Source organism: Temnothorax longispinosus, chromosome 3 (genome assembly GCF_030848805.1).
Source record: "Temnothorax longispinosus isolate EJ_2023e chromosome 3, Tlon_JGU_v1, whole genome shotgun sequence".
NCBI classification, from domain to species: domain Eukaryota; kingdom Metazoa; phylum Arthropoda; class Insecta; order Hymenoptera; family Formicidae; genus Temnothorax; species Temnothorax longispinosus.
In genome coordinates, this window is record NC_092360.1 from 19,584,424 (window position 1) to 19,609,637 (window position 25,214).

The 25,214-nt window shown below is 37.7% G+C and overlaps 1 protein-coding gene across 4 annotated transcripts in view; it reads left to right on the forward strand.

The window, feature by feature from the left end:
- Cv-2 (crossveinless 2) overlaps nucleotides 1-18,811 on the forward strand; it is a 46,253-nt gene extending 27,442 nt beyond the window's left edge. For 2 of the 4 annotated variants that reach the window (XR_011731149.1, XR_011731150.1), the window contains exons 3-12: nucleotides 6,136-6,221; nucleotides 9,482-9,581; nucleotides 10,246-10,422; nucleotides 11,608-11,790; nucleotides 12,721-12,977; nucleotides 13,324-13,483; nucleotides 13,570-13,757; nucleotides 14,199-14,599; nucleotides 15,025-16,166; nucleotides 16,798-18,811. Coding sequence is in view for 1 of the 4 variants with exons in the window: in XM_071772704.1 (XP_071628805.1) it covers nucleotides 6,136-6,221; nucleotides 9,482-9,581; nucleotides 10,246-10,422; nucleotides 11,608-11,790; nucleotides 12,721-12,977; nucleotides 13,324-13,483; nucleotides 13,570-13,757; nucleotides 14,199-14,599; nucleotides 15,025-15,280 (1,808 nt within the window). In the remaining 3 variants the exon portion in view is untranslated. Of the gene's footprint in view, nucleotides 1-6,135; nucleotides 6,222-9,481; nucleotides 9,582-10,245; nucleotides 10,423-11,607; nucleotides 11,791-12,720; nucleotides 12,978-13,323; nucleotides 13,484-13,569; nucleotides 13,758-14,198; nucleotides 14,600-15,024 lie in introns of all 4 variants that reach the window. The other 2 variants (XR_011731151.1, XM_071772704.1) reach the window with 2 other exon arrangements.
- Nucleotides 18,812-25,214: the final 6,403 nt, after the last annotated feature.

Sequence of the window (25,214 nt, forward strand, 5' to 3'; positions counted from 1 at the left end):
GCACGATCCATAGAATATTTAAGACCAAAAAGAGCCGAGCAACAAATTCTTTTACTTAGTTTTTAGCCATCAAAGTTGTAGATAAAGGTCGACGCGGAGATAAATAATTTGTTTATTTGCAGTTAGGGGCGAGCAACAAAATCGTAAGTTGCATATTCTGATAGGGCACGGTCCATAGAATATTTTAAGACAAAAAAGAGCTAATAAGCAACAAGTTCTTTTACTTAGTTTTTAGCCATCGAAGTTGTAGATAACGGTCAAAGATGCAGTATTTATTAGTGGCATTGTTTATAGAACCTTATATTTCGAAAATTTGTTTACGCTATCTTAAAACAACAAATTTTGGTGTATTGTTTTTTTAAATTTGAGCACTCTATATGTGTTTTTTAGTATGTGGTGGGGCTAGAATTTCTGTGTCAAGCTGACCCCTCCCTATGCGAAAAAAATATATATAGAGTGCTCAAATCGAATAAACGTTTATACCAGAATTTGTTACTATTTTGTTGCTTTAAGATAGCGTAAAAATATTTTGGAAATATAACGTTGTTTAAAATCTAGTCAATATAGTGCTGTTAAGTATTCGGATATACGTGGGAGACCGGGGCTAACTCGACACAATTTTTTTCAAAGCAATTTTCAACAATTAATTAAAATTTTCAAGCAAATTTAATGGTACACATTTAAAGAGCGTTCCTTCAGGTACAAAATTGCTTAAGGAAATTTTGCTGTACGTCGCTTAGTTTTGCCCGAAAGCTCGATGAAAGAGTAGACCATTTTCGAAAGATCAGAAAAATTACTTTTCACTATCAAAAACGCTTATGTCGCGTTAAAAATTACACTATAACTCAGAATGTTACCAAATTCCGTTGATAATACTGGCACATAAAGACGCATTTACAGTAGGAAAGACAAGTTTCTACGATAGATTTAAATTGGCAAAGAGCCTAGTGTCAAGTTTGCCCCGGTGTCGAGTTAGCCCCGGTCTCCCTTACCGTATTTTCTAAAAAACGTTATATTTCAAAATGTTTTCACGCTATCTTGGAGCAACAAAAAAGCAACAAATTCTGGTGTATTTGTTTTTTGGATTTGAGTACTCTATATAGGTTTTTTATTATGACGATAAGCTGCCCCCCCCCCATTTTGATCGCCGTTTCTTGCTAAACGGCTTGAGCAACAAAATCCGGACTAGAGCAACAGCACATAAATAGCACTAAATTTTTTAATAGGTGCGGATTTTTTTGCAATAGTGGGGGGTTAACTTGATAGAGGTGGCATTGGCGTATAATAATGGGCAGTACGCGACAGTGTTGATAATTTCATGGCATTGCCTTAATTTTATATTATTTATATATAGGATTGACGGCATTGTAGGTATTGACTAAGCATTGTCGGCAGTGTACGAAAATGTCGGCAGTGTTTTACAGCAATGCCAAAAATCGGCATTGGTGTACAAAATTTTGGGTTGTGAATTCCCCCCCAGTTTCGTGCCTTACTTGGCCTTCTTCAGAACAATAAAAAACTAAACGCATTACAAATGTCTCGTATCAATATCCATAAAAGAAACAGTGTCGACGCATTGATTTACATTAAATACAGTAGATCTCACCCATGAATATGGACCAATAGTCAAAGTGAAGTCGGACAATAAATTGTCGAATATTCGTCAAAATTATACATACAGAATCAGCCGTGTTCTTCGTTGCATGACTCATGTGTGTCCGTGAACAGAATAGACTGTGTCGAATTAATACTTCACTCATTCACGAATTCATATATTCATAATGAAATGATTTAACACAGATCTGCGATAAAAAAGGACTTTATAATCAAGAATTGAAAAGATCGAATCTTGACTAATTGTAAAATACCAAACATTTCTGTATAACTGTAGTCGAACTGTATAGTCGAAGTTATTTATCCTCGTATAATTTTTCCAAACTACTTATTCAAATAATACAGCTGCGACATGATTTCGACGATCGATGTCTCTTAACGGACGACTGATTTATTCTCGCGGCTTACAATCGTTCATCGATAATTGCGCGTATTATGAAAGATATCGGTCAGCGACAATAAAGTCGATTTCATGAGGTCAGTCCGGCCGAGCTCAATTTACGATGGTAACTGCATCCTGGGTATACTCTTTTGCGCGCGTGCGTAATTTTCGTCGGAAATTACATCGGGCGTAACCGTATCCGCGCGGAACAACGAGCGGTAAGTTCGGCCTGAACGGCCACTTACGCCGAGTGCAACGAGTGCGTAAATCTCCCCTTGTCCCTCCCTCCGCGTCCCTTTTCGGGACTGTGCGTCGCAACTCGCAACGCGCCATGGCGCGGCGTGGCTAAGTGCATCTCGGAAATTGTCCGCGTTCGTCAGCGGGAACTCTCTTCGCGCGGCGTAATCGAGGACGAGCGACGCGACGTGCTTTTCAGGAAATTGCATTCCCGCGCTGCCTATCCGGGGCTAATCATCGACCGACCCGCGCTGTTTCGTGGAAGTCGCGAGAGCGAAGTACGAGCTCCATAAATGTTTCTGATACGACGGAGCCGCGGGATGCCGACGTATCTCGTATCGAGAGCGCCTGTTTTAGCGCCGCATTAGCGCCGCCCGAGACCGATTAGGTTCACGCAGCGCGGCTTCGTTTCGTCCGATAATTAATCCTAAACTCGACAGTGTATATAAGGCATCGATATCTTTCGTTATCTGCACCTGTACCGATTCTTGTTTGCAGTTGAAATACAATATGAAAAATATTTGATGTAAAAATGTACAATACAATATGTAACTTAAATTCGTGCACTTGTTTTCTCCTAATCTAATTATTATAAAAATCTCTTCTATTTCATAAAATACGATATGCCACAGTAAAATCAAGTAAAGGAAGTAGTAAAAGATTAATTTTTTTACACTTCATATTTTAATTTGATTTATTTCTTTCGTGTTGTCGAGTTTAGGATTAAATACATGAGTTTTTTGTAGCCTAATAAACAAGTTAACGCATCGCGTTCTTAATTGCTCTGCTGTCGCAGTTGGCAATGAGAACTAATCATCAAGAAAAGAATGACATTGTTAATATGCAAATTAAGCTATGTTGGGGATAACCGAGGGGATAACTTAGAAACTCTCTAGATTAATAAATAGAATTTAAAAGTAATATTATTTTTTAAGACATTTAATTGAAAACTCAGAAAATGCGCGCGCGCGATTAAGTAGTTTCTGATTGTGAGATAAAATCAATTCGAATCTCTCTATCATTAAAGTCAGAAACTCTATTTTATAATTATAATTATGAATACAGAATTATAGTTCTGAGTACAGAATTTAATTTAATATTTTATATACCTTATGAAATTCAATTTCAATTTCAATTTAACGCTTTAATTGCCGTGTGTATATATGTATACCGACGACGTCTGTATTTTCTTGAGAATTATGACACTTGCATATAAATGATAATTTTCTACTTAATTCGCATTCTTTATTGTAAATCATATAAATTAAATAAAAAATAAAATTCTTTTACATATATGTGGGCATATATGGCTTCCATGCAGATATGACTTGTGTACAATTATCGTGGCGAACAAAGTACTAATTTTCTCGAACGTACAAATTCATTTACGTTCATCGCACACGTAAAATTGGTATCTGACGGTATGAACGGCATGAGCTTTATGTCACTTTTTGCGCGCTCTCTTCAGACTGCTCTCCGAGTTTTTAACCGTGCAAACAGCTCGAGGAGCGCAAGAAAGAAAGAGGAAAGCACCCGGAAGAGATGGAAAAGAGAAAGAAAAGAAAAAAAGAAAATACGTATGGGGAAAGGTGAGAGAAGATAATTAAGAAAAATAAAAAAAGAAAGAGAGGCTGCGATGCAAAACTGTTTTAAATTTATGCGGCAAGCACAAATGTTTCGCGATTTGTTACACGTTTGTTTGTTTCGCCGCTTTTTCCGTGGAAGATCACGAACGAAGTAAACCGGGAGATGAAAGAAAGGAATGTACAGATAAGTAAAAACGAAAGAGAGAGAAAGAAGGAAAGAGTTTAGAGGGAAACGGTCGCGGGCGCCAACCAACTTTTCTTGCACACGCATTCCTACGCACTTTGAAGTATAACATGTCGAAGTTTTTTCTCCAATAATTAACGAAAGCAACAGAAGAGTATGATAACTGTCATTTATATTAATAATATTAGCATTAATGTCTCGAAAACGAACGAGGGGTTGCTGATCGACTACTGCCATTTATTTTTACAACGTGATTTCTGCGAGCTCTCGTGATGTCTCACTACCTGTTTAACAGTCACAATACTAATCGCTTTCACTTTGGCGTTTGATACATCTTCGGGGAGTTTCTAGAAAAGTTATGAAAGTTACGCTCGACGTACTGAAATCAATAATCAATTATTTTTGCTTGCTTTTTGCGCAATAATGTTTTATGACACTATTACAAAATTAAGTTGTCGATTTTAATAAAGAAGTAAGGAAATTATTAAATCAATTCTTCTCTCGAATCGACTTCTTAAATCAACTTATAAATTGATCGAAATTAAGTGTTTATCTTTTTTTCTCTTACGCATCTCGCAGAAATACTTCCATTGATTTTAAGATGTTATAAATATTAAATTTTTTTGACAATTTGTTATTCTAAACTACTATTGCATTTTTTCTTGGCGTTGTAAAATAAAAGTATAGATGTAAGCTTCTTAAACTTGTTAAAACAGAACTAAATTTTAGAATCGAACAATTTAGTCACGCATAATAAAAATGTAGATCTTGAAACATCCTCGATAGAGAGTGGCAGTATTCGGAAATTTTGCAATCGTTCGTCTGAAAAATCGTCAACGGAGCGAATAGTCGATCCTCTCTCGTGAGATTTTTCGTGAAGAGATATAATTGAGTCGGAAGGGATAAACGACGTGGATCCGCCTCGAAAACTGCACGACGCGTTAAATCTCTGAGAGCAGTGACAGAGTACGCAAAGCGCTTTCTCGAGGAGAAAAACTTATCGTCTCCATTAGGAGGACGTATGAGAAGGAGAGAGACAAAAAGAAAAGTGAGAAAGGCAATATTTTATTCTGCTCTAGAATGTGATTTTCGCCTGAATAAATAATTAAAAGTACAAAGAAATAGAGCCACAAACAGTAATAACAACGCGCGCTCTCTCGTATCTGCTCGAATGGGAATTTGAAAATAGAGAACAAGCGTTACTTGGTTACAAAATTTAACGATCCGGCGGATTACGTTTCGAGAGTATAAATAAATAAAGAGAGAGAGAGAGAGAGAGAGAGAGAGAGAGAGAGAGAGAGAGAAAGAGAGAGGCGCGAAAAATGGCTGGAGTTTTACAGAAAAGTTGCTTAAAGTGTGCAGGAATACGTGCGCGAGGGAACCGGGAGGGACGTTGGTGATGGCGGCTTCGTCGACCTAGCAGCGGAGCGCGACATGATTTTCGCTGGGAAATGGACAATTTAACGACTGGGGTGCGTCCTAAGGTACGTTCACGACGTTGTCGCGCTTAATTTTTTGTAGGGCGGTAAACAAGAGTGAGAGAGAACGAAGTTAAAAAGCCCGCTTGTTATTAGAAGAGTCCATCTCATTGTCAATTTATTGAAAAATATTTGCGAAATATGTTTCTCGCATAATCTCACATCCACGGAAGATTATTCCGAAAGAAAAGTCACCGGATAAAATCTATCGCGTGCCATCTAAAATTAGCTTAACTTGTAAATTACTTAATTCCAATTCTGATCGCGATTTAATTACGGAGAAAGCGGCATTTCGCTTGTTCGCAATTTCTAAAGCGTTTCAGTACATCGTATATCTAATTCAGCGACTGAATTACCGCTGGGCCTTATTAGACCGTTATTAGAAACGATTATTATAACCGATCTACGATCCACGATCGTCATCCAAAACGTAACAGTAAATCTTTGAGCGCTCGGCTCACGTACGTGTATGAAGGAACGAGGAAGCCTCTAGCATACGAAGGTCGATCGATTGGAATGCTGCATTGTGATTATAGCGTCTCTATCGCGCTCACCGGGATATTTGTGCGATATAAAACCGATATCACGCGCGAGCGCGCGCGTGTATTCTACCTATTCAGTCTTTTCATCACGATTGTTGCTGTTCGATTACAGGAAGCCGGGAGACCTGCGACATCGAGGGGGAAGACGTCACGGTCGATAAGATCCTGAACACGAGCTGCTTCCGCTGTATCTGCAAGGTAAACCGCGCGCATCCGAACACGCTAATCGGCATCTAATAGCGCAGGGAATTATTGAATAAGTTATGCCGTAAATTTGATAAGACAGATAAGTTTAACCTTTCGGAAATTTAACAGGGAGATATTTTATCTCGGTTTAATTATCAGTCTATAATAAATCGAACTCTACGTGATTGAAAAATGTAAAAATTGAAATATTATAATCTATATAAATCTTCTAAAAAATCGATTTCGGATTCGACGAAGACTATTGGGACGTCCCATATATCGTAACATCGTAACGCGACCAAGTGTTTCAATGCGAAAGAGGAATGCGAACGCAACAGGGGAGTAGCAGGCGAGAAACACGTATGTACGTATCGAGTGACGCGCCGACAAGACTAGCGGGAATCGCGAAAAAGTCGGCCTGGTCGTATCCGATACGGCGGTTCTTCTCTTAAGAGGGAAAGGAGAAGAGAGGAGACGCGGGTAGGTGAAGAGGGAGGCCGAGCTGGCCGAGGGAGACGGAGACGCTGCGTGACCATTTTCATAGTCCAGTTTGTAGATTGTGTGTCGTTATCAAACGCGACGAGGCAACGCCATGTGGTGACGGAACGGTTAAAGGGGTTAAAGTAGCTTGGCCTGGTTCGGGAGAGGTCAACCGTCAAAGAGAGGAATTTCCACATCAATCCGTTTGACGCGATCGATTCGCGGTTGTACACGCGCGCATACACAGACGTCGGTCGTCGGCTCGCACGTCGCTCGTTTGCGCCGCGCGCGTGCATCTTATGACGCGCCGCCGCGCCGTAGCCTCGATGCACATCTCCCGACGCGCACCGACTGCATCGCGAATGATCTTAGCGCGACCGCGGCGATTTATCTGCGCGTTTGGTTCATTGACTCGTCGACTTGTGGCCGACCGAGATGAGGCTTCTTGTTTTCGCCCCGCTGCTGCCGCCGCCGCCGTTGCTTTGCTACCGCTGCTGTTACCGCTGCTGCTGCTGCTGCTACCGCAACGAGCGGCATGCTGGCGGCGGCGTGTGACATAATTATTTGTTTGTTGCGCTGAAGCGGTCGGCCGCGATCAATCACTCGCGATTTATGAGACACGATCATAAATCGTGATGCCCGAACGAACGAACATTTAGCTAGTTTAGAATGTTGGCGCGTTTATTTATTCACATTTCCTATCGCAGCGTGCAGATGGTTTATTAATTTCTCAACTGTTTTATTGCTATGTTGTTTATAAAATTATTTAATTTCCTATTGCACTAATGTACTTATTTATTCGTACATTAAAAATATTCCTATATAACTATAATGTAATAAAAATAAAACCTCATGATAATTATCATTTAACGATACAAAAAGATACTGATACATTAGATACATATGTGTTTGTAGTAGGGGAGAGTTGGCAATTACCGAGCCCCTAAGAACCGAAGCGTATATCTAAGCTCAGAAATGCTTCAAAAAAACAAACTGCAGTTTTAGATAGGTCATTTATTTGGCTATCCATATATCATAGCAATAATGTTGAAAGTTAAACACAAACTGAAATATTAACAATTTTTCAAAAAATGAGAAAACGCGGTATTACCGAACTGGGCTGATAATATCGTGCCTATAAAAATTACTCTGGCTTCAGCTAGTGACATGAAGTAGAACACAATAAAAAAGTGTTTTTTTTATATTTATGCATTAATATCGTCTAGTAGGTACCTACATATAAAAATAAGTGAATGTGTTAATAAATAACGATCATTATAAATTCAAATCGAAACTTAAGCAACGATCTTTTCTGTAAGCACCTTACATTGTAAACTAAAAAGTCTTGGTAACTCTTAACACACAGTTATCGTTATACCTATTGTCTATGAATTGCAAAAACAACTTTAAAATCTTATCAGTCTCCAAAATTCAATCAGTCTCAAAATTTCAACTTTGGGCGTGAAATTATCAAACTCAATTATTTCACTTTACAACCTTAAAATATATGGAAAAGAAACGCGTGTTTCTAAAATCACTTTGCAACCTAATTTTATAGTGTTTTAGCTTATCAAATCCGTCAGGATTATTTCTCTAATGAAAATATTATGTTACTCACCTTTTATCGAAACTACCAGCAAAATTGCAACGAGCAAGCAGAGAAGCTTCCAGAGCGCACTGTGTTTACATGGACGGCCGGAACGCATTGACGGCGCATGCGGGTGGGGTATTTCGTGTTACTCTATGATATTAACATCATTGTAGGCGCGTAATACAAATAGTTATTGAGATAAACAATGGCGCGGAATTGTCAACCGCGCGGTACTTGCCAACTCTCCCCTAATGTGTAATATTATAATGAAATACGATTGAAAGATTTAATAGTAAATTTATGTGTGAATTTTTAATTATTACACATGTAATTGCGAGATACTTTTTTATACTGAGCTTTGTTTTTTTCCTAAGTCTTTATCTAGTCGTTTTGGTATATTGCTTGTTTTTATCTTCTCGCCCGTTTATTACGGAAATGATTAATTAATTTTCGAGCATGTTGCGTAAAAACGTCAGTTTTATGCGAGGAAGTCTAAAAAGCTGAGATCTTTCTTTCGCGGCATGCCTAATTAGGTCCGTCTCGCGCGTCTCGTATGTATGTGACCGTCCGACCCACGTTAAATTAGTTTACGTAATTCTGACAGAAGATAAATCCGTAAAGACTTAATTATAGAAGCCGATAACGAAAACCAGAGAAATAATTACTGGAACGCGATAACGTGGACGAGAAATCGGAACAAGACGAGCGATAAAAAAAAATCAAGCCGGAATTTCGCTGTCGCCGCTGCGTGACTCAATCGCCGACCAAATTCCCGATTCATAATACGTTTTATTTCGAGTGTCCACATTCTTCCCTCGCGGCTCGTGCATCACGACTTTTCCTCGTGCCAAAATGTGACGAAATGATCTGTTCGACGAATCCGCGCGAGTAATATTGCTAATTTCAGCAAGTCATCAACTTTGAATCTATTATCCCGTGGATCCAACGGATTATATCCCGAGAGTCTGTAATAAATCATATTTATGGCAAAATAGATATTCCTTACCCTTGTACAGGATTATTAATAAATCAAAACTTTTCTCTCACGCATAAATGTACAATCTACAGATTATCTCAGAAGTTGACATTTTCTCTGACGTATAAAAAGCCGATAGAAAGTGTGCGACTCTTGAATCACCTCGTGTAGGTACTCTCCTGTCCATAAGCAAGAGAAATAAATTTTCGTCCCCTTCCTTTCCAGAATGGGTTCGTGGAGTGTTTGAAGCAACAGTGCCCGAACATCGAAGGTTGCTACGCGTTGCTGGATCCGCGTGACGACGAGTGCTGCCACAGATGCACAGGTAGAATGCTTGTCCGTCTAATTCGTCTAATTATCCTAATCATTCTAATTGGCTCGAGCTTGCCCGCGCCGCGACCGGAATGGAAAAGAGAGAGAGAGAGAGGGAGAGAGGGAGAGTATGTCGGCGGCGGTAAGAAGGAAAGGCGAAAACTCGCGGAATGCTCGGCCGGCGGAGCATTGTTCCCGGGGCACAAAGGCACTTCTGTTTGCCGACACGATGATAAACCCGAGGAACTTTAGCGTCACAGCCTCTCGCGGCTGTCTCTGTTTACGAAATGTAACTGACAGATGCGCGGTCTTCGTTATCGTCTACTATTAATTATGCTAATAGTGACGTAAGTCCGCGCTTGCCGCGTAGCGCCTGCCGCAGACGAAATCCACCCGGAAAGTGTTTGAAGTACGCCGAGAAAATATAAAGATAAATCGCAAAATATAAGGAATAAAATCTAAGAACAGTATTACTCTAAAAAGCAAAAGTGGTCATTGTTTCTACATTGATCAGGTAACTAAGCATGTTATCTTAATACTTTTTCCGTGCGTCCGAATTTATTCCGAATATGCCATCTTCGAATTAACAATAGTCTTGTCTAACTTAATTTTAATTCGATAGCATATGTGTAAATAATTGTACTTAGAGGACTTCAGTTGACTTTTACGTATCGTAGGATGCATACAGAACGGAATTTACCACGCATCGGACACGGAATGGACGGAGGAGAACGATCCCTGCCGAATATTCGTCTGTAAAGCGGGCGTCATCACCGAATCGAAACTACGGTGTTACACGCCCTGTTCCCATCCGAAAGCGCCTCCACCTGGCAAATGTTGTCCCATATGCGAAGGTGCGTAACTTTTTTTTCTTCTTCTTCCCTTTTTGCGCGCTTTGATGTTGCTGCTGCTGCTGCTGCTGCTTCTAATTACCCACGCCAATCTCACAAATATTTCTCACGATCCCCTGAATGCATCCCGCCGCGCAATTAAGACTGGAATGTTCCGCCGATATAACGAGGGGAGAACGATAATGATTGAAAATTACAGCGCCGCTTCTATCCGACGAAAAACGTACGGACGATAACGTGTATGTTGTAACGTTCTCTTTCGCATTTTTTTTTTCGGAATAACGTAACCACGTAAATTTAACACAATGTCTCAGTAAGATCTCACATCCCAGACAACATGTATGTCTAAAAGACGTTTTTCTTAAGACGGTTTTTTTTAAAACTTTACCAGGAGTCGTCGTAAAAACTTTCCGAATAAACGTCTGAAAGTTGGTTTTTATAAGACATTTTTTGGAATATACCCAGATATTTAGAATTTACATTATCGACTATAACGTTTACAGATTAAAATACATGATACGGCCAATTTGAATATAACATAGCCTATAAAAATATTTACTGCCAGCTAATCTGGTACTCATCAGGTATTTTGCATTATTTAGTGTCACAACAATCTTAGGCGAAGCTGTTCGGAAACGCGTTAACAAGAGGAAGAATACGAAACAGAAGCTGGAATTATCTGAGATACATCGGTATATTAATGATTTAACACTTACATAACTTTGCTAACGACAAAACGGCAATCTGCGTCGTAACAGACAGATTGTTATCAAAGTATATAAATATTAAATTATTTATATACCGATTCACATCAAGCATAACACTAGCTCCTCTGTCGTCTTTTTCCTTTTGTTAACGGCGTTTCGCATTATTAATTTTTATTTTAGAATATGTCTAAAAGTGGTCGTTTAAATTAATTAAAATAAAACGTCTATACTTCAAAGACGTCATAAGACATCTTTCTAATAGTTTTATAAAATGTCTTATAAAAGTATAAGGCGTCTTTTAGACATCTTTAACATGTCATAATATTCTCTGAGATCATACAAATAGTACAATTGTGATCTTTTTCTATGTTGCGTCTCTGCATTTCGCATAAATTAATATTTTTTAACGCGTCCGAAGACGTTACAGAGAAAAATAAGCAAACAATAAGCGCGAAATGTTCGATCTTGTCGCGTTTTGCAGGATGCTTAGTAAATGGACAGAAAGTAACGGAGGACAGGTCGGTGACAACGACGGAGGATCCATGCGTAACTTGCAAGTGCAACAAGGGGCATCTCACCTGCGCGAAGCAAGCCTGTCCGACGCTCAATTGTCCTGCCTCGAGGATCGTCGATGAATCTGGGGAATGCTGCCCACACTGTCGAGGTGAAAGGAGTTACATAACTTTCATTATTCGAGATGAATATCGCATCTCTGCTCCGAAAAGAAATTATCTGTTTCCAAAATAACGATCCTCGAATTGAGCAGTTAAAAAGAAGGAAATCTATTTCGTATTGTTATTCGCTTATATATTTTCGCTTTATTACTTTTATTCTTACTTTTATTTTCAATTTGGATTCAGTAATAATACGTTATTGTTTTTTTTTTTACGACGTATAAGCTTGCTAATTATAACCTCGTATAAAGATATTAGATTGCTTTATTGCGTAAGCATTTCGATGTCGAGCGATCAAATTAATATATATAAGTAGTGATCGGAGTTTTATTTCAACATTTTTCAAAAGGAACATTTTCTAGGCAATTGCACAAACAATTAAAGTCACTTTGAATTTATAGGTCATTCCGATCTCTCTTACAATACCAGAGATATTGCGCGAACCGGTTTTATACGAATCTGATTATTTTCCAATGTCGCAATTGCGTAAAAACCAGCCGCACGTAATATTACGATTGTCATCTAGCCATCCGAGAATATACGCGCTACAACCATTTAGCTGTGCATATCTTACTACAACTTTCATATTCTGTATTAAAATATAATGCAAAGTATGAAAATATGAAATATATTAATTACGTCGGATAGAAATGCGAGTGATAGCGTCAAGACTGCATAAATTAAAAAATACCACATAAAATTAATATCAAATTTACAAATATCATTGTCTCTAGATACTCATATGTATCTCACTGTAGATTGTACATAGATTCGATACGATTTTATGCGTGAGAAAATAATTCGCGTAATTACCACACAACAAGAAAACGACTCAGAAAACGTTTCGCTTATAGCGCGATCAATTGTGGTAGCGCATATTCAAGTTAAAGGATTAAAAAAACACTGCTTTTGTCACACAGGCAGCGCAAGATTCTTCTCGCCTCCGAAAGGCGCGTGCATGCTCGGCACGCGTTTATACAACTCGGGCAGTGAGTTCTACGCGGATCCCTGCACGCACTGCAAATGCATCAATTCGGCGATCTCGTGCGTAAGAGACACTTGTCCGGTGCTGGAATGTCCCAAGGAGCATCAGGTGCAAGGCAGCCACTGTTGTCCAAATTGCTTGCTCGTCGAGGAGAGCAGAGCCTCTTGCTCTTACGGCGGAAGAACTTATGTGGCGAGTATCACGCTTTTATTCGTCGTCATGCAATCTTATTCATCGCGTGAGCAAACGTGATTGCAAAATGAGAAACTGAACTAAAGGAATTATATAGAATAGATAGCTGTGAAATTTTGACATACATAGCTCTAATTAGAAACTGAAGAATATTGTTTTAATAATAACATTTTGATCCAAATTAATTAATTAATTGAGATTAAATTAATTAACATTCTTTTAAGTAAAAATTTAATTTTGTTGCTTGAATCTCCTCGAGATATTTTCATTTCGTATCTATTTACATTGCCATTGGGCGGCGTTTCGTCTTATCGGTGGTATAAACGACCTTTTTTGTCCTAGGCAGGATGGCGAAAATTGGAAGCTGGATTCCTGCAAGACATGCACCTGCAAACAGGGAAAAGTACGCTGCGCAATGCCTCAATGTCCGCCGATAATCTTTCCCTGCCCACCAAATTCCAAGTTCGAGCATCCGGAGGGTCAATGCTGTCCGCGATGTGTCGAGCGTGAGTTTTTTGGTGCTACCACACCTTACAAAACTGGTATATATGCGCACACACATTTAAGACATTAAAATTATCAATTCCTCTAGGTGACGGAGTTTGCACGGTTTTCGGAGACCCGCATTATCGTACGTTCGACGGTAAATTCTATAGCTTCAAGGGACCGTGCAGGTACCAGCTGGTTACCGATTGTTTCTCTCACACATTTAGTATACGCGTGACCAATGACGCCAGAAGAACGAAGTTCTCAGCGTGGACCAAAACTATTGCCATAAAGGTGCGTTAAATTACACGAAGGTTTTAATACAAATTGTAGTATGTACAAGACGAATTTAAACATTCGCTTCCTTGAACCGAGCATCATAAAACTGGTTTTAAAGAAAGCTATAAAAGAAGTTACATAAAGTATCATTACCGCATTCGAATTTTATCGAATATCGAATAACATCACATCATTCATACAATAATGTCACTTATTTGAATAATAGCATATCATTTAAAACTGGTTTTAACGTTTTTCAAAAGATAATTCATAATTTTCCATTGTATGCAAATGAGACTATAGATTCCGACAAAATAAACTGGCATTGCGAGACAAAGTCTACCCTGACACGAAGCTCTCTTGCTCTATTCAAAAAGAATTGTATCGAATCAGACGAAAAATAGATGAAACGAAGAAACTTTCGTTCTATTTACATCCCGCGCGATCATGTTGCAGATCGGCGATCTGAAAGTGAATCTTGGCCAGAAAATGAGAGTGAAGGTGAACGGGAAGAAGGTGGATGTTCCTTATCGCATCCCTAACCAACTGGACATCAACCGTACGGATGAGAGTGTGCTCGTCAATACGCGGATCGGAATCAAAGTCCTTTGGGACGGTATCAGCTTTCTCGAAGTGTCCGTGCCTTCGTCGTACAGAGGTCAACTGTGCGGTCTTTGCGGTAACTTTAATTCCCAAATCAAAGATGACTTTACTGTACGACAAGGACGAGTGGTGCAGGATCCGCAGCAGTTTGGCCAATCCTGGGCCGTGGGTGCTAACAAGAAGATGTGCATCCGAACCCCGAGAATCGGAAATACTACCAGGCAGAGACGTTGCCGAGAAAGAAAAGATCAGCGGTATTCTATATAATACTTATTCATTTTCTTACTGATATATCTTTCTACAGAATATCAGAAATAAAAAGAACATTTTCATTATAAGATAATTTTATATAGCTACAAGCAATAGCTGTAAAATAATTTCTTTAATGTCCTTAATATTCTTTAATATATTCGTAATATTTACATTTATAAAAAATACAGCTTTAATATTGCCAGTTGCTATTAATACAGATATAAAACTATCAAACCAACATTCTTAATTAAATCCACATAATTACAGTATTATTGCTGGCAACTATTTTTTCTCTTTCATTATTTCATCTATCGTTTTAATAATATCCAACAAAAGTTTCCAAAATTTATTCTATGCCTATTTCGAAATAAACGCTTTACACTTTCTATCACAATGCCATCAACAATTTACTTTTCTGTGATTGCAGATTATGTAATCGACTGAAATCACAGATCTTCTATCCCTGCCATAAAAAGGTGAATCCGGCGATGTACTACAAAGCCTGCCTTCAAGATATGTGTGAGTGCCCGACCCAGCACTGTTATTGCGAGTCCTTTATGGCGTACGCGCACCAATGCAAGCGACTCGACATCCCGCTGCCGCACTGGCGGAAAGCCACGAGGTGTCGAACCGTTTGGGACCAGCCAATAAGTCCGACGAATTTCGCTCGCCGCTTACATTAATCGCGCACTTTGTCCACCGCCGCGTCCGGCCTCTAAAAAACCTCTATCCCGAGGGACGTGCAGCGAGAACGGCCGCATCGAACTCGGTGTACATTCTGCATGCATTTAGAGAAATCACTCTATATATGTGATCCCATTCCTTTTTTCCCGTTCTCCTTTCTAAGATAACGTTTTAATATACGCGAATAATGAAGAAGAGACGCGATGATGAAACTGACATTTAAAATTAATTTGCGCGTTTGTTCTGTACGTAGAGCTATATGGGACTCTGAAACACACGCGCGAGACAGTCAAAGAAGAATAAAATTCTATCTGGAATTTGGTATTGGTTTTTGAAACTCAAGTTTTCGTTGAGCGAGATAAAGCTTCCGATTAAATACTCACAATCAATAATAACACAAAGAACGTAGTACTCTTCTTAATACCCTATGACATATACCGCGAGGGATTAATACAAAATAAGTATTCATAAATGCTTATTTATTCGTGGAGCAACGTAATGCACGCGGCACTTATAAGTCTGCCGTCTATAATGAGAAACGGCAATAGACCGTTAATGCGGTAGAAAATGTTTCGCTGCTTGCGCTGCAAATGTAATACGAACGGCTATACGTATGTCGGACTGACACGCCGCGTCGGAATAATCGTGGTGTTGTATTACGACAAACGACGTATGTAACTGTTAACAATGATGAAGCATAAAATAGTTGAAATTTTCTCTCGGCTTTGCAAACCACCAGCTTTACGTCTCCTCTTCAACATTCTTCGCGATGTTATCTTTCTATTCCCAAGAGCTCCTTCTGTCTGCGGGAGCGCGCAGACCGGACGCGGCGGAGTGCTTGGCGAGAATCTACTAGTCACCACTTCGTATCAATATGCATTAACGGTAAGTTCCTGTGCCCCCGTGTTAATAACGTCGAGTAGTGCCTAGGGACGCACTCGAGCCGGAGTAGTACTTTCACATAGTTATGACGAGAAAAAAATTTCAAATTTTGTATTAATAACAATCGTATAAATAATTATATGCTAATTATAACTACACAAAAATATATACACAAAATATTACGCAAAAAAAAGATTCTTTTACCATCGAATAAAAATTTGATTTGCAAGTTACGTTAATTTCAGGATCGCACGCTTTTAGAAAAGAGGAAAAAGCTCAATATTTGTTTTGATTATATTTTTTTATTTCTAATTTACTTTTGTAATATAACTCGTACCAGAAAATACCTATATTTTTCAAAATACAAAATTATATTTTTTCCATTATTGTGGTACCTTTAAAAATTATATATTTAGAATTTACAAGTATTTTCTTTATGAATTTTTTTTATAGATACAGGGTACAACGTAGAAATAAGATCACTCTTACGTAGAATCAAAAAACGTGTTTAATTCAGTTTTAAGCTTCCTAAATTAGCATAACTTTGAAATTTAAGTCATCGACTGGTTACATTGACCTACAACCACTACTTTTAAGAAGTCAATCACATCTGATTATTATTTTATTCTTATAGCGAATTTTTTCAGTCAGACTCTGACTCGAGTGTCTCTAGTAGCAACTGTTCGTCGACGCGGAGCGGCGGTGATTTCGCGCTCACTCGTATGGAAATCTCACGTGGGTCACAGCAGCACAAGTACGCAGCCATGACGCCCGGAAACATGGATCTCACGTGTGTGTATGTGTGCGTCACCGATTTCACGCGAAATCCCGTAGATCCGAGAGGAAGCATCGCGTGTCGAGCTAGAGTCGTGCAAATGTCGGAAAATGGATGATCTTGTGTCGCACAGAGCGAGAAGCACAAAAAGCAAAAACTTATATCCAGCGCTAAATTAAAACTTGGCGCAATTTAATCCTGAACCTTTACGTCGTAGATGTAGATTCGCGTATGTTATTGTGAATCGAAAACATGTTTAGCTTTAGGATCGTCCCTTCTGTGTGGGACGTTGAATTATTATCGAACAAAATTGAGGTGACACACCGTGTTTGACAAAATGTAGTATCATTGATTGTATTGTAACCGCATAATTATTATCGACATTTTTTAATAATTGTAAATGCTGCCTTATGAATTTTATATGTATACTTCACTGAGAGACTTATGTACAATCACCCAAATGAAAGGAACAGGAATAGGACTCTATTGGGCAGCAAACACATACTGACAAAACGAAATCGGTATGTTTGAATTCGTGAGGACGACTTTGCAATTAGCAGCAGATGGCGATGTCTTGTAATGTTTCGGAACACCGTGCAGTATTTCGGCCGATGAGCAGGCTCGCGGCATAGCATGTACATCCCAGTTTAACGCAATCGATTATTTGTATATGTATGTACACATATAAATATGTATGGATTCGCGGATCCTTGGATCCACAGATCTGTGTCTCTGTAGTCTGTACCGAACCCTGTATTCACATATCTATGCACGTATCTTTTCGCGGATCTCCGCGTCAGTTGCAGTACAACGATTCGTCGAATCTATTTGAATCATAGATCTGTGATTTCTCGCTTTCCAAGATATTCGAACTCGATTAAATCCGGAGATCCGTAAATCGCAAATCTAAACGGTTTTTTAAACGCGTTGCTCCTTTAGTTCACGAGCTTACAATTCCACGAATCTTTTGATCCATAAATCCGCGATCGCGCGATCGCTCTCTTGGAATCTATAAATTCCAGGGGTATCCTCAGATCTATAAATTCCCACGAATCTAGATACATACATAGATACTAATATATTCGCTCGGAATATAATAAATTCAGATCCACGAATCGCGTTTGCGTCGTACGAGTTGTGGTTCCGCAAATATGTTGTTCTATTTCTAGATCCGTGGTGCTATAAATTTCTGATCTTAACGTAGATCCCTCGATTTACACAGATCCTTGGATTCACAGGCCCCCACGCCGTTTATCACTCTTACATTTTCGTCATGTAGAATTAGGAGGGATTATTTTCCCGTTCTTCGTCTTCGACGACGAGTACACCTTTTTTTATATTATGTATACAACACATATCTAAGTAGCATGTAACGTAAACGTTTATATATACTTTAGCTTTAACGATGCGTTTACAAATTGTACATAGAAAGACACGATTATTATTAACGTTAAGCGAGCACTAAGCATGGTTTCTAATAATGTGCCACGATTTTTAACGCTCTTCACCTATTCTCTTTTTTTACTCCGTTTTTTTTTGTTCAATTTTCTCTCTTTCTCTTCCTACCTACTTCCTCCCTGTATCTCTATCTTTAGCAAATTGTTATGAAATTTCGCAAAAGAATGTAGAAGCTATTTTATTAAAGTTACTTTTGCGGAAGGTGATAAGGAAACGAGATTTTTTTAACTCAGTAAAAGTGTACATAGCTAAAATACACTATAATTAATTATCACCGACGACGAGTTTTGACGAGGAATCAAACCAATTCTGCATACCGGGTAGTCCAAAGCGTTAGCCAATTTTTGTCGACTAGCGTAGAGTTATAGTGTATAGAACAGAGAGTTACGAGCGTAATAAATCAATTATATTCGTAGACACCGTGTTTCTGTGTAAAATTCCGCCCCCCCTTTTCTCTTTCTTCTATACTCTTTCTTCTATTCTGTAAGGTAATCCTAAATAAGTGTGAAAAATTTTAGGAGATAATTCTTTGTCAAAAATTAAAGGAAGTTTTTTCATACAAACATATACCTACTCAAAGGGGGAAAGTGAAAATTTGGAGGTGTGTACTCTTCAGGAAAAGATATAGGAATATATATTTACATGAAAGATCCTCTCTTAATTTTTGACAAAGAATCATCTCCCAAAGTTTTTCGCACTTATTTAGAATCACTCTGTATATGTATACTAGATTTTTCGCCCGCGCTTCGCGCGGGCTCAAAATCTTTTCTCCTCTCCCCAAACTCACTCATTAATTAGGAGCACCAATAGAACCCCATAAAACCCAATTTTCAATTCCATAGTAGCCATCTCCATAAAATTAGTAATCTTTTAGCCCAGTAAAATGACAAAATTTTGAGGAAATAATACTGACTGGACTGAAACTTTGTAAACAGACTTGTTTTAGGGTACTATTCAACATATTAAAAGTCCCCACGTGTAGGCGCTACGTTGCGGGGAGGGGAGGGTCCAAAAGATTCCAAAAATCAGTTTTTTGCAAATAACTCGGAAAATATCGACTTTACAAAAATTTATGTAAATATAAAAATTGTAGCTTACAAAATTCCACACAATTTCGTTTTTTATTCAAATCTGTACGATCAAATGGAGCAGAGATAGAATTTTTTAAACACCGGTAGTTTTGCCTTGACTCGAGAGTCCATTTTCGAGATATCAGCGAAAAATGCGCGACGCGCGTACGCGTTAGCCTCTATTTGAGAGTCCATTTTCGAGATATTAGTGAAAAATGCGCGACGCGTGTACGGGTTTTTGTTGCGTCGCAAAACTACCGGTGTTTAAAAAATTTTATCTCTGCTCTATTTGGTCGTACAGACTTGAATAAAAAACGAAATTGTGCGGAATTTTGTAAGCTACAATTTTTATATCTACATAAATTTCCGTAAAATTGATATTTTTTGAGTTATTTGCGAAAAACTGGTTTTTTTTTTATATTTTGGACCTTTTGAACCTTCCTCTGCCCGTAACGTAGCGTCTACACATGGGGACTTTTATATGTTAAATAGTACCCTAAAACAAGCCTGTTTACAAAGTTTCAGCCCAGTCAGTATTAATTCCTTCAAATTTTAAAAATAATTCTATCTCTGCTCTACTTGGTCGTACAGACTTGAATAAAAAACGAAATTGTGCGGAATTTTGTAAGCTACAATTTTTATATCTACATAAATTTTCGTAAAGTTGATATTTTCCGAGTTATTTGCGAAAAACTGATTTTTGGGACCTTTTGGACCCTCCCCTCCCCGCAACGTAGCGTCTACACGTAGGGACTTTTAATATGTTAAATAGTACCCTAAAACAAGCCTGTTTACAAAGTTTCAGCCTAGTCAGTATTATTTCCTCGAAATCGACAAATTTCGAGTCATTTTACTGGGCTATTTTGGTACCAATTTCATCAAAATCATCAACAAAAAATTAGAAAAATTTTGGCACCGGTTTCAAGAAAATCGATCCATTAATAAAAAATTATCCATTAATAAAAAATTAAACTTATCCTCCAAAAATTTAAAAATTTTTGGCACTAGTTTCAAAAAAATCGGTCAATTAATACTTATTATTTCTCAAAATTTTAATAATTTCCAAACCGGTTTCTAAAAATTGGTAACAAAAAATTATCCATAAAAAAATTCAGCTTGATATTTCAAAGTTTGCGGAAATTGGAGCAATCACGTATATATTTTTTTAACAGAAATTGTAAACCACTTTACTATTAGCAATTTTTCTAATTCTATTACATTCTTTAGTTCTTTCTACAACTATCTATATATTAAACGTCTGTATGTCTGTCTGTCTGACGCGAACTACTTGTTATTTTCCGAAAAATTGGAAAAATTTCGTAACCGGTTTCCAAAAACCAATCTTAATCGCTTGTGACAGTCACGAATTGAAGTAACTGGTTAATTCCCAAAAAATTTAAAAAATTTCTGATATCGGCTTCCAAAAAGATCAGTAACAAAAAATTATACACTTTATAGCACTCCCCGGAAAATTCTACCCCTGTTTCATATATAATAACTCTTTGAAATTCGGTCAATTATTTTCCGAAAAATTAGAAAAACCGGTTTCCAGAAAATCGGTGACAAATCCTACATACAACATATTTCATTTAAAACTAATCGACTTATGAACGATTTAATTCCCGAAGATTATAAAAAAAAGATTCATTTTTTTTTGGCCTTTGCAGCTTCCTCCATTTCATAATTTAGTGCTGCAATAGATCATCCTGACCGTCTTCTAATGTACATTTTTTAAAAAATCACGCAGATTTTTTTAAACAAAAATCGGAAACGTTTCAAGAAAATCAGTACATTAATGAAAAATTAAACTCGCGGTTTCAAAAACATCAGGATATACAATTCTTTGAGTCAATTATTTCCAGAAAAATTGGAAAAATTTTGGAACCGGTTTCCAAAAAGATTGGTAACGAAAAATGATACACTTTATGGCAATTCCCGGGAAATATTCTAAACCTACTTCATATACAATTCTTTACGATTCGGTCAATTAATTCCCGAAAAGTTGGAAAAATTTCGTAACCGGTTTCCAAAAAGATCGGTAACGAAAAATTATACACTTTATGTGGCACTCTCTGGGACAATATATATATATATATATTTTACCCTTACTTCATATACAATTCTTTGAGATTTGGTCAATTAATTCTCGTAAAATTTGAAAAAATTTCGGAACCGGTTTCCAAAAAGATCGGTAACAAAAAAAAAGCCGCGACATTTTCATCCCCGGAAAATTCTACCCCTATTTCATATACTTTTGAACTACGAATGAGTAGTTCGCGTACAGACAGACAGACAGACAGACGTTACTTAGATAGTCCAGAACTATTCCTAGATATAGAAATCAATAAAATTATGATGAAGTTAAAGATGACAAAAATATCAACTAATATTTGACATCGACTATTTGTCGACGCATCGACGTTGAGTTGACGTCGATTCGCCCAATCATTTTTGGCTGGTACATTTATAAAATATCATAAATGTTTTCTATAGGTACCAAGAAAGCTTTATAAGACCACATCAAAACCACTTCTCCTTCTTACTCGGAAAAGATTAAAAGTAACTTTAAGCACGCTTTGATTAACTTATTGATTGCTGCTATATATTTATTTCAATTAATTTTATTTCCGACGCCATTTCTGCATCGGCATTATATTTTAATATGCTACTTAATTGTACTTATTCTTTATCAAAACCAAAACACAAGAAAAATTTTATTTCCTTTGCTCCAAAAAAGCGAATTAACAAATAACTCAAATTTATTTATGTATCAACAACTACGAATTAACTCGTATTCGGCAGTCACCGTAGTTAACTTAATCGGCGATTAACTCAACAGGCAGAATTGCTCGCGATAAAACGCTCGATTATGGGCGCGACCCACTAGACGTTTCAAACGGTCCAGAGCATTATTTTGTCCTTGTTTAACATTTGATAAATAAGGATGAAATGTTTCCAAGAGCGTTTGGAGCGCCAAGCGGATCCCACTCTATATGTATAAAAAAATTGTTCTGAACCATCATGCATCAAACAAAAGAAATCCACGTAATTTTATCCATGTTAATAAAGTGGCATTATTCGACAAGTTAAAATGGCCGATTAATCGGAGCTTCGTCGAAGATTCCTCTCCGTAACGGTATAAATTGTAAGTATTCAATCCATTCAATATAAAAACACCGATAATTGACCGGATAAATCACCGAAGTGATAGCGAGTCGCTAGCCTCATCCGAATCGTTTGCATTCCGAAAAAATCTTGCGGAAAATTCACAAAAGATCTCTAGAAACAGGAAACGTTACTATGAATGCCGAAAACAGGCAACCGAGCATCGTTGCGATCGCGAACGGAGCATCGTCCAATCCTGAGAATCACGAGTCGAAATCAGTGATGACAGACCGTGCCTAGTCAGCCTACCTCCACTTTTATTCATATAAATTATAAAAATATTTTCTAGGCTCTAGAGTTGATTATTTCCGCGAGCCTATCCATTTCAAGGCAATAGATTACATAATATATTAGTTCATATTTTTGTAATATATTTTTATATTTTTAATCTTTAATATTTTAACTTTTTCTGTAATAACTGTAGGAATAAATAATATATTTGTTTCAGGTATTTCATCACATTAAGTATATAGAATTGCTACATTATCATTTTAAATAAAAATTTCGATATAATATCTAATAATTGTTAGAAAAAGACTGTTCGTAACTGTTTTCTCATTTCTTATATATACATTTTATTTACATTTGGAATATAATTTTTACAAATCTATTGCTTCGACATTGAAATAAAAAAATAACTCACCGACCGATGCGCAACAGCGGAGAGTGAGCAGAGTTATAGATAACACTGCGTTGATCTGTAACATAGAAATATTTTCACATTAAAATAGCGCCCAAAATAATCGACACTTGAAGTAAAAAATTATCGCGCCCGGCAAATTTTTAAAACGTTATTTTAACAGATATCTGATTTTAAAGTATTAAAGCAAGAAACGATCGCGACTGAATATTTTCGCATTAATTTGTTCGGATAATTGATCCGTAAATAATCGTGCAAGTAGTAACATTACAACCGTGCGAATAAGAGAGACGCGACGTTCGCGACGTAATATCTCTCGGAGATCGAACTCTGAAATTGCACCGGAGTTAAACCTCGAAAGTGGCGGAATCCGCCACGGGACAGCAAAATAATAAACAAATAAGAATTACTCACCCCATGGTCGCTCCGCCGTCGCCCGATGCCTCCCAGGCCTCCTCCCTCCTCCTCTTTTCGGTTCTTCTCCGATGGTCGCATCTCCGCCGGCGTACTCACTTACGACAGTCACTTCTTCTTCTTAAGTTTAATGGCTCCTGCCTCTAGTACATACAAGACAATACGGCCAACGTTTTCCACTGTTTGATTACTATACGATTGAGTGGCGAAGTTATACGGTTGAGTGGCGAAGTCTAAAAGGCAATTGCAAGCAGACAGTATATCAGTCGCTATACTTTAAAAATTTTTTTGTTTGGGCGGAACACGTCCGAATGTTAAAACATGTCGTCCGTGTCTATGCGTGTCTACACGCGAAACACGGAAGACTTCACGACAGTCACGACTCACGACCCGGCGACGTTCACGCGCGAAAATCGACGATATCGTCACTTATGATCGCGCGACACTTTCGACACACTTTGTTTTGTACGGCACTCCCGGTATTAAGGGGATCCTAAACCCAGGGGGAAATGGTACATCGGATCGACATTGAATCGACGTCTTTTAGACAGTCTAAATAAGATATATAGACGCGTCTAAATAGACGTTCAACGCTCTGAATTTCGACGCTATCTAGATCTTAATATCGACGTCTATAAAACATCTATTAGACATCTAGTTGATACAATGAGTGCATTCGGTACTACAGTACCGCTCAGTATGCATTTTACTTTGATTGGAGTGTACTAAATAGATATACATACGATAGATGTAAAAGAATATTATTTTTTTTATTTTTTATACATAACTTCTCTCTCTCTCTCTCTCTCTCTCTCTCTCTCTCTCTCTCTCTTTACATATATATATATACAGTATATACAGTATATACACACACATATATACGTACATTCTATATTTAAACTTAAAATTGAATCTGACAACTTTCCGACCACTTTGTTTTGTACGGCACTCCCGGTATTAAGGGGTCCTACATTGGGGAAATAGTACATCGTATCGACATTGAATCGACGTCCTTTTAGACGGTCTAAATGAGTATATAGACGCGTCTAAATAGAAAACGTTCAACGCTCTGAATTTCGACGCTATCTAGATCTTAATATCGACGTCTATAAAACATCTATTAGACATCTAGTTGATACAATGAGTGCATTCGGTACTACAGTACCGCTCAGTATGCATTTTACTTTGATTGGAGTGTACTAAATAGATATACATACGATTGAGTAAAAGAATATTATATTTTTTTTTTTGTACATAACTTCTCTTCTCTCTCTCTCTCTCTCTCCTCTCTCTCTCTCTCAACCATACTATATATTAATATCTACATCTAGATCTATCTATATCCTTGTATTAGATAGCTATAGCTATATATATATCACCGGCATCCTCTATCTATGTCGCGCTATATAAATTACAGTATATACACCCACACAGATATACCTACCTTCTATATTTAAACTTAAAATTGAATCTGACACTTTCTATATACTAGTTTCTCTAGTACAATAAACTAAAGCGAAAAAGAAACA